This window comes from Pocillopora verrucosa, chromosome 6, assembly GCF_036669915.1.
Source record: "Pocillopora verrucosa isolate sample1 chromosome 6, ASM3666991v2, whole genome shotgun sequence".
Lineage (NCBI taxonomy): Eukaryota > Metazoa > Cnidaria > Anthozoa > Scleractinia > Pocilloporidae > Pocillopora > Pocillopora verrucosa.
Window position 1 is genome coordinate 22673535 of NC_089317.1, and position 10469 is coordinate 22684003.

General features: G+C 37.2%; 2 protein-coding genes across 3 annotated transcripts; one reads left to right on the plus strand and one right to left on the minus strand.

Moving 5' to 3' along the window:
- Window positions 1-24: 24 nt before the first annotated feature.
- Window positions 25-2863, minus strand: LOC131783528 (uncharacterized). 2 transcript variants are annotated; one of them, XM_066168829.1, is made up of 5 exons: window positions 2492-2863; window positions 2270-2417; window positions 1530-1766; window positions 801-1167; window positions 25-214 (listed from the first exon to the last, which is right to left on the minus strand). In XM_066168829.1, the coding sequence occupies exons 1-5, from the start codon at window positions 2516-2518 to the stop codon at window positions 142-144; spliced, it is 852 nt and encodes a 283-aa protein (XP_066024926.1). In that variant the 5' UTR covers window positions 2519-2863; the 3' UTR covers window positions 25-141. The 2 variants fall into 2 exon arrangements, with proteins under 2 accessions (XP_066024926.1, XP_066024925.1); XM_066168828.1 differs by having other exon boundaries at window positions 2270-2861.
- A 167-nt stretch (window positions 2864-3030) lies between these two features.
- Window positions 3031-9712, plus strand: LOC131783501 (uncharacterized). The gene is made up of 5 exons (XM_059100261.2): window positions 3031-3353; window positions 6401-6723; window positions 7121-7328; window positions 8043-8378; window positions 8821-9712. Exons 1-5 carry the CDS (start codon window positions 3038-3040, stop codon window positions 9315-9317), a joined length of 1680 nt encoding a protein of 559 aa, XP_058956244.2. The 5' UTR covers window positions 3031-3037; the 3' UTR covers window positions 9318-9712.
- The last annotated feature ends 757 nt before the right edge of the window (window positions 9713-10469 follow it).

Consider the following 10469-nt stretch of genomic DNA (forward strand, 5'->3'; position numbering starts at 1 on the left):
CTGTTACATAGTAAATAACAAACAAATAAAGAATGTGTACTAAAAGTTTTTGGAAAAATTTCGATGTCTTAAGCTAATGATAAGTCAAAATGAACACAAGAAAACACATCAACGATTTGGAACATGTGGCAGTGTTCATTGTCATTTAGCTCCATCTCGAAGGTTCCTGGTGAACGTTGTAGACTGGTTGAGTTCAGGTGATTTAAAATCTGGCCTATTAAGAAACAACAAAATGAGTTAATGAGTGGGGCGTGGCGTCGTTGCTTATACTTTCCCTTGTCTTTGTCCGTCGGAAATGATAAGGAAAGGGATAAAAACGCGGGGGAATGTATTTGCGAGGTAGTTTTTTCAAGCCACAACCAAATACGTTAGATGAGAACAGATGCGAATGCAGGGTCAATTCTCATAAAATAACGAAATATACATTTATGATGGATCCAAATCTGAGCGCAGGTTAATCAGCCGACTTCGTTTACTTAACAGTCAACTGTAATGTATGGTAATCGTTAATCTTTTAAAAAACTGAGAAGATCATTTGGTTATCCGATAATATTATTCTCGAGCATGTCCCCTTTATTATATTCTTCGAAAGAAAGCGTTTTACCAAATTCGAGTCAATTTCTTTGAAGAAGCACGAATTCCTTTCAGGCTCAAAATAATAGGTACTGAAGAAAAAGAAGTGAACAAAGTAATAGGCCCTCAGCTTAGTTCGTGATTTGAATTCTCTCTCATCCAATTCCCGTCTAGTTGCCTTAACTACTTAGTTGATAAGGCTCTACTGATAATAATGAGTAACTTACGGCAAGCTTTTGCATTTACGATCAGTCGGAGGTTCATATTCGTGCTCCACTGGGGTTGGATACTTGAGCTCACCGGCTGCAGACTCTGAATGCCGAATTTCCTTTTTTGGACTCTCCCTTTTAGTTTGCCGCATCTTAATGGAACGCTCTCCGCACTTTAATGCTTTTTCCATCAGCTTCAAGACACGTTTCTTGTAAACTGGATCAAGATCTTGTTCTGGTAACGAGTTGGCGATCATAAACACATTTCTCATGTCGCTACCAGTGACTTCAACAGCCGCCTCTCTCAATCTTTTCCTTTTTTCATCGGCATTTGGCCCTCTCTGGACTTCATCATCGAATGTTATTACAGTTAAGATGGTGATTGCTTCAACAGGATGAAAAGGGACTTCAAATGAAGCACATCTTCAATATCAATAATGGTAAAAGTGAATCATTAAAATTAGCTGGCCAGAAAGTCAGACAGGCGAGCTGTGATGTATCAAGCAGTCTAGTAGTCAGACAGTCAAGAATTCAGTCCAGTGGGTCTGTCAGACGGTCGGACATTTGAATGGCGCGTGATCATAGTGATGCAACTTAAAGTACTTGAAACGGTAAAAAGTGTATGGCATCTCTTAATCGTTCTGTTATTTTTGACAGACTCTTTTGAGCGTCACACCTAAATTTGAATGTTGTAGCGGGCGTCAAGAAGTAAGTTGTGAAATGCCTTACTGGAAAAGTCCTACTTACTTGCCTCCCGCAGTTGGTCTTGAGCATACTTGATGATTTCTCTGTACTGACCCTGTTCAAATCTGATGTCATTAGCTTTTATGACCCAGATCACGACGTGCATTTGGTCGGCTAGCGGAGGCCTCTCGAGTCTGAAGGCTCCCTGGCCAGCGGCTTTGGCCTTTAGAGCGCTCTCGTCACCTCGTGTCAAATCATCTCCCGGCCGATCAATTCCAAACAGGATGCGAAACAGTTCGACTATAAGATAATTAGATGTTCCAATCAATATTTAAAGGGATATATATTCCGTGATTTTAAGATTTGCAATTTTTTTTTTGCAGTTTTATAAGGTACTGGAATCGATGTGGGGAGAATTAACCAAAGCAGTTCTGAAAAGATACAGCAATGTCTCCTTATTCAAGAACAAAGATCTTATTGCTATCTAAGCGGTATAGAATACTTTAGGAGATAAGAAATGGATTAAAAAGTTAACCAAAACATCCTAGTTAAAAGTTAGGCCTGCTTTGTTCGAAGGTTGGATGACACCATCCACTTAATGCATCCCTATCCGGCAGGCAGCGTAGTGCGGTTTGTTGTCACTTTTTCGCCGGACATGTTTGTCACGCTTTCCCAGTTTTTTTTTTCTTTTTTTCAAACAAGTAAATAAATTTTCTTAAAACCTGAACGCTCAACACAGGGTGAATCTTCAAATCCTTTTCAGCATCGGCTACATTGAAATTCATGAGTTAAAAAGGACCTACCCTCTTCAATGATATCCATCGAGAAAAATCCTCGCGTGTCGATAAGCGCGATTGGGTTTCCGGGAAGAAAGAATCTATCCAAAACCTTTGTTCCTTCCTTCCCAGTGTTTTGAGTTACAGCTGGAGTCATTTCTTTATATCCTAAAGACTGGAATATGGAGTTAATCAAAGCTGATTTCCCAGACCCAGCCATGCCAAAGAAAACAATATTCACACAGCAACCTTCCATTTCGCCTTCCATGGCATCATAGAACTTCTCAAACGTTCCGATCTTGAACTCGTGTATTTCGCTGCAAAGCGAGGAAATTTCGTCTTCTAGCTCAGCCATAACTTATTCAAAGAAAGTAACCACATCAACTATGGCTTTCTTTGACTTTGGGAACGACTAATTGAAGACCTCTGCACGTTCGGTTTTCCTTCGCTTGAGATGAAGTAAGCTAAGATGCAAAACATGATCATGTGACGTCACAAATGTTTTCCGAGAAAGCTCAAAATTATACTCGCATTCTTCTAGCACTTGGCCATCGAAAGACACTGGACAGTTTTCAAAGAATAGGGATTGATTTAATTTTTTTTTAAATTTAAGCCAGCGCTGTTGAAAATCTTAGCCATGGGGTTCTCAAACCAATAATGAGAAAATCGTGACTTAAGTGTCATGAGATTTCCACGTGATGACAATATGCAAATTATTCTCAGAAATTTTGAAACTAAACGGTCCTGCGCAGATAGTTTCGAGAAAATTAGGGGGTGTGAAACACAACCTCAAGTATGTCTGTGGAGCGATCGGAGTCAAAGAATCCTATATGTTTTCATCTTTTTAATTGTGACAAAACGTATAATCTAGATGTCGTTAGTAACTTACTGAGCGCTGTCAATGAGAAATCCACTGGCCTTGACATAGACTCGAAACAGAAGTACTTTCGTCTCCCCGAAATGTCCAACCTGTGCGATACTATAAGGTCCGGGCCGGCCATGGATTTTGCCATCTTTGCCGTCCATGCGAACGAATCACGGCTGTCCATTAATGAACAGAACGCCGGAATAGGTTACGGAAAGTTTTTCAAGGCTCTATTAAAGGCAACAGGTCAGTAATGAAAATGATTTTTTTTCAAGGCTTTAAAGTTTTTTCTTTAACATGTATAATAATGAAAACGAAATTAGGCATGAAGTTTATAGGAAGGGAAGGCAAGGTAAAACTATAAAGGATGAGTTAAGGGAAATACGACATGGGAAAGAGCCGCCATTGCTTGTAACTGAATATAATGATGAACTGATAAGAAAAAAAAAACTTGTGTTTAATACATTATTGCGTGATGGCGCGAATTATGTGCATCAAATACAATAGGACGATCTTTTGAAATTTTGCTTTTCATTTTCTAAAAAAATGAAAGATATCATTTTCCAATTTGGAATATCTTTTTAGTAACCTTAAGAGCCAATATCAACATGCATCAGACAAACGGCGGCAAGTCCCCCAAAATTCGTTTTCTCTCCTACTTTCATATTTTGTAGCCCAATATGTCCTAATTATTGTGGTGCAGTTTTTTGGTGAAAATATATTTTAGTTTTCGAGAAATGGTTTTTTTCACTCGACCGCTCAATATGCAAATTTTCATCATGAATTTTACCCGAGTTGTGTGACCTCTTGTAACGAATTTACTTGACCTCCGGTACTTCTGTCAACATAATCCTTTGTTTTATCATCTAAACTTTTTAATGCCCTGTCATTATTGAAGCTGGCAAAGAAATATTTATTTTTTTGGTGAATATTTTTGTCCGACATACTTTTTCTATGTCGAAAAGTAGCATCGAAACAAAGACAGTTTTAACAATGACCGATATGACAGAATCTACTGAGCTTCTAGCTTTTAAGAGACAAAAGGACGGTTATAAAGTTACTGTAAAAATTTCCATGTGTATTTGTGTTGTCCTTTCGTGAGACGAACTCAAAGTCCGGCAAATTTTACTTGCTAGCGACTACGAAATGTACATAGTGTGCCTACTTGACGCCACCGTTTATTGGCATAAATCACTACAATTTGTCAAAAAAACTAACACTCTTACCTTGTTTATTTATGATTTTATAAGACCAGTAAGCTGTTCGGTTATTTGATTACGCAAAAAGTAATACCCAAGCGTATTAGATTACGATAATAACTTTTTGCCAGGAGCCCAGGTTTTACGTTGTTTCCTCCTACCCCATGTATGTCACGCAATAATTGATACCAACACAAATGAACGCATCCTCGCCCTCTTATGTGTAGGGGTTCCTCGGGGGGTGCTGATACGTGCGGCACACTTGAAATTTAGCAAGGACAAATTTTTATGTGCTTTTCGGCGAAGAGAAAAAAGTTTTGTCAGCAAATCTCCTTGTTAGTATATAAGATGAAACGCTTATACAACAGATCAATTAACTAAATCAGTATGTAGCTTGTCAATCGAATTGACTTTTGAGAACATTCTTTGACTTCCGCCGGTAAAGGAATCTTTGATGGATCTGGATATGTAGTTTTCTGAATACAGTAATTCTTGGTAGGTTTTTATAGATATGCAAAGAGGGGGAAAAAACCCATCTCTTGGTAACTTGGAGGTTGATCCATCTTTGAATTTATGTGTCACGCTTGTCATGCAACTGATATAATGATGGGGAGAAGTTTTATAAACTGCAAGTTAAATCTGGCTAAACTGTGGTAGAGCATAACTTGATCATCGAAACAGCTCATAAAATCGTAAATAAATGAGGTAAGAGTATTATGCTAGATTTTTTTACGAATTGTAATGATTAATGCCAGTAAACGGTGGCGACAAATAGGCACAAGATGTATATTTCATAGTCGCTCGCAAGTAAATTTTGCCGGACTTTGAGTTCATCTCATGTTAGAACAACATAAACACACAAGGAAATTTTGTCTTTTAAAAGCTAGAAGCTCAGTAGATTCTGTCATATCGGTCATTGTTAAAACTGTCTTTGTTTTGATGCCACTTTTCGACATAGAAAAAGTATGTCGGACAAAAATTTTCACCAAAAAATAAGTTTTTATTTGCCAGCTTCAATAATGACAGGGGATTAAGTTTAGATGATAAAACAAAACATTATGTTGACAGAAATATCGGAGGTCAAGTAAATTCGTTACATGAGGTCACACAACTCGGGTAATATTCACGGTGAAAATGTGTATATTTGAGCGGTCGAACGAAAAAATCATTTCTCGAAAATATATTTTCACAAAAAAACTAAACCACAATAATTAGGACATATTGGGCTACAAAATACGAAAGTAGGAAGAAAACGAATTTTGGGTGACTTGCCACAATATTTCAAATTTGTTCGATGGATGCTGCCATCCTCTCTTAAGAATTTTAATATTTTGTTTTGAACATTAATAATTATAAACTGGGGGTCTCAATGGGGTTATAAATTTTACGGCTAATGGTTAAAATTTCGGCCACTTTACGGCCATTTTTTAAGCTCATTCCATTGCTGTCACCAGAAATTTATTTATTTTTATTTTTTTTTTGTTTAAGGGTTAACTTTTTAAAAAACTATTGGTTTATTGTTCGGCCGTTTTACGGTTTTCGGATAACCCCATTGAGACCCTCTAGGTTGTTAACGTTGTCATTGAATTCGAACCTTTTCCGCTGATAATATATCTTAAAGGCAATACATTATATAATATTTAAAAAATGCTTCACAGATATCTTAACGTCGAAGGATTCGACCTGTGATTATAATTTTCCACCACTAGGCATAGATATTCATTAGTAGGAGACGTGGTTAACTGAAAGTTAGTGCACTGGCTCCAATTCGAGAGATCTCGGCTTGAGACCTGGCCAGTGTATGGAATTGCGTTTTAAGGCGGAAATTTTCACTCTCATACAAAATAGCGCCTCTCTCTTCACTCAGTTAGTAAAAGTGGGTACTAACGTGGCGAAATGCGGTGATGAATTAGAATTCCATTCACAGGGAGTATCTCTACACACCCTTTTTATCAGCAAATGAAATTTACTTTTCCACATTTGATCGTTTCAGTTTTTATGTACTTTCAGTCCGCCACATTCAACCCCAGGTTATTTCTCTAAGGATACAAATTTTACGTTAAGTCGTAGCTCAATTCTTATCTTAACCAATAGGTGAACGAGTGATTGTGGTTATTGGTGGAGACGATAATTATAGAGATGCTGCTGCAGAAGACACATCTCTCCTTTCACGCTGGGCGCGAAGAAAGGTTTCATCCCAGTTCAACGAAGAACTCATGGATGGAAGCAAGGGCTTCATTTTTTCTTGGAACAAAGCTCACAGAGTGATTCACGAAGAGGCTCTGAAACATTTCCTCGATCCTAGCAAGAAGGATCACAAATTTGTCTTACAGAAAAAAGATGAATCAGTAACGTATTTCAAGTCCTCTGATCGGAAAGAGAGGGTAACGAGTGGAACTGTAACAGTTGTCTCTGAGGTAGAACCTCATTTAATAATCGCTGTTAGAGCTAAGGGGTAATTTTTGATAAGAGGGAAGGTATTTTTTGATCCCAAACCCTTTAACATTTTTTTGGAAAGTGGGTATTCTCAGAGGTCTATTTACAACTGTTACTCACCTCGCAAAAAATACTGAAAAGCGTAGTAAACAAAGTTGTCTCTGCTTTTGTGAATGAAAAAAATTGGATTGACGTGGGAACCCTTGCCAAGTTTTGATGCATAAACATCATGTTTGCGTATGAAATTTCAAATGGAGACTGTAAGTTGCCTAGATCGATCAACCATAAGAAATTTTAAACTGATACGTTTATATTTGGATAAAAATATTTTCAAGTATCGTTTGCTTTAGTACGTGTGTACCGTTTCGTCTGTTACAGAAAGCTGAATCTGATGATCAAATGAGCAGGAATACCACTGCATCAAACAATACACAAGGGAACTTCTTGGAAATGGAAAATGAGAAACCCCCTGAGGGATTTCCACTCGACGCTAGGCCCAGGCCCAAGCAGGACTCTTTACTTCAGTCTTGTGCATCTACTGACGCTGATACGCGTGACTTTGACGAGAAACCTACAGATATGAGCAGTACGTTGGTCCAGTTTTAGTTGTTTCCTATTTGAAATAGAGAGATCTGTAAGGAAAAATGATCCCTCACCCACCCCCCTTTTTTTCTTTTCGACCTCATCGTTATCATGATGATCTTCGTTATCATCATCATTATCATAAAAATCATCAACATCATCATCATTATCATAAAAGTCATCAACATCATCATCATTATCATAAAAATCATCAACATCATCATCATTATCATAAAAGTCATCAACATCATCATCATTATCATAAAAATCATCAACATCATCATCATTATCATAAAAATCATCAACATAATCATCATTATCATAAAAATCATCAACATCATCATCATTATCATAAAAGTCATCAACATCATCATCATTATCATAAAAATCATCAACATCATCATCATTATCATAAAAATCATCAACATAATCATCATTATCATAAAAATCATCAACATCATCATCATTATCATAAAAATCATCAACATTGCACAGATTAACATCCTTTTCCTTTACCATCATAACTATTACTATTGGTAATGACTGTAAATATATGAGAGCCATATATGTGCACTGCAGTTGAAGAAACGAGTATAGAAGCGATCCTCGCAGTTATGAACACTACTGAACTAGTATTTGAAATAATTCAGGCCCGTTCACTAATTTAAATTGAGCTTGGTCAATAGAGAGAAGCTAATATTTCCTTTTTGTATGTCAGATATAGAGTCAGAAAAAAGGATGGGAGCAGCTTGTCGGGAATCCTTCGATTCCATGAACACAAAACCATTATCACCAATGAAAAAGGTACTGATCCTTGGTTGGAACCAGTCTGATATACGTTTGGTGAAAGAATTGTTTGCTGATGATGTTCTTAGCAAGGTTTTTATCTTCAGCGGGTCTCCTGATGATCTCGGGAGCGATTCATCAATCTTCACTGGCCCTCTAAAATCCTGTTTCATTGTGGTAGAAGCCAGAATCCTAAAGGATGAACTTCAATTCAAATCACAAACAAAATCATATAAATGCATGTTGGAATCGGCGAAAAGAAATGTAGGTAAGAACATCTTCTTAAAGTATGCATTCGTATTGGCTTCAATTGAACCTAGCTCTCGGTGTTTTGGTCTGGCTTTGTTATTGTTTATACAGGCCCTATTTAAACCAGCTTTGAGCTGTATTAGGCCAGCCTGTCAAAATATCGCCAATACATTCATACACAACATTGTCATTAGCTTTTCTTTGGTGAAACTTAACCCTCGCTGTGCGGAGACCTCATATACCATGGAAGGAGAAGTGGTGCATACAGACTAAGATACATAACACCCATAATTAAAAACACTTCATAACTGTTAAACATTAGATTATATGGTTTGCTGGACAGAATTATGCTATGCAACAGTCATTTTGACCATCAACACTTAGTTTACAAAAATCGAGCGTTTGTCTGTTTAAGATAATTTTATGTGCTGTTGTGAAAATTTGTTCAATTTTGATTTCAGGCGGAAAAATTGTCGTAATTATCAGCGACCGTAACAGTAACATGTCACCGAATGAGGAAAACTTAATTACATCAAGAATCAAGGAACTTCTTGACGACAAGGGCGTTGTTTTTTGGTGGAAGGGGAACAACCCGCAAAAGCAAACTCCAAAACGCTCGTGGTCACTTAGACGGAAAAGAGCTCAAAAAGATAATGATGGTGCAGCAGCCACAGTATCGGAAACTAAGGAACGTCATCTGTGCCCCGATGACTTTACCCTCCTTTTTAAGGCCCGCCTACGCTATGGTGAGATTTCTCTTCAAGATGAAAATGAGAAGTTCGATGAAGATATGCTTCCCTCAGAGATCAAGGAAAACTTGAGGACAAAATGGCAATCGACTGCCGATGCAGAATTGCTAGTTTTTCGGGAAAAAATAACTGGTGACTATCGAACTATTGTTAATCCCACTGCAATTTCCCCAGTAAGTAAGGTGTATGAGATGTTCTTCACAACTTGAATAAATCTCTTTCGTCGGCTATAAAAAATAAACCTGAAAATACAACTGATCATGCGATATGAGTGTATTTGGATAATGTGTAAAAGAGTAGCATCCATTGCTGTCAGTCACTAAGTCTTTTGGTTGGATGTTATCATTGGTACATCTTAATTAGTTCAGTTTTGGTACCAGAAATATGACTGTTGTTGAGATTGTAAATTGCATAATGTCGAGCAATATCTACATTTTCTCTTTAATTCTTCAGGAATTTCCACCCAGTTTATTTAAAAATTCTTAACTGGCGGTCATCTTTGATTACAGCAGTACAGAGCCATTTTTTTGAAGGTCAAAATGAAGCGTAAAAGTTTATCTAGGGTACAACATAAAAGAAAAAGTTATGTAATTAAAACAAGATGTCTCCCCTGCAGAAGCGAATCTGTCTCTTATCAGTAAGTTCAGACTTGAACAATAAGTTGTTACGAACATAATAAAACTGAAATGTGAGCCAATAGGACCATTATGGCTTGGTTGATCTCATTTCATCTGTTTGCTCTATTCTATGTCACCGGATAATTTAGACGATTGACATGAGGGAATGAACCATTTGTCGAATGTTTTGATTTCCTAATTAACTGTTATTTAAGGAAAAGCATTCATACTTTGATATGTTCGAGAGCGGTACCGTTTGAAAAGGTCAAAATTTTTATGCCGCAGAAGTAGTAAAGGAACATTATCTATTTCCCTTGAGTATTCACTTGTTATTGGTTACGACGAACTCGATTAGGTGAAAAGTCTTACCTCAGTCAAATTAATCCTTCGTTTCATAACCGCAGCATCAAAGATAAACGTTTAACCCTTTACACCCTAAAATCAATTCTCTGAGGTGCTGACAAAGAGAATTTGTTTTCTAATCAAAAGCTTCTCTCGTTGATAATCATTTCCTTTATTCTCATGACTCTAATGTGTGATTCAGTGGTGATATTTTAAGGAGAAATTAGATGCTGGTCACTCTTTGGGTTTAAAAGGTTAAGTAACGGGTCGTTAATGCATTCACAGATAGTTCTTGTAAGTGACTGTATACTTGAAGTGCAGTTTAACGCAACTATGTCTTTACAATATCATATAAACTCTGTTTTCGTTGGAACAACCAACTTGCACTCTTGGGTAGTACCA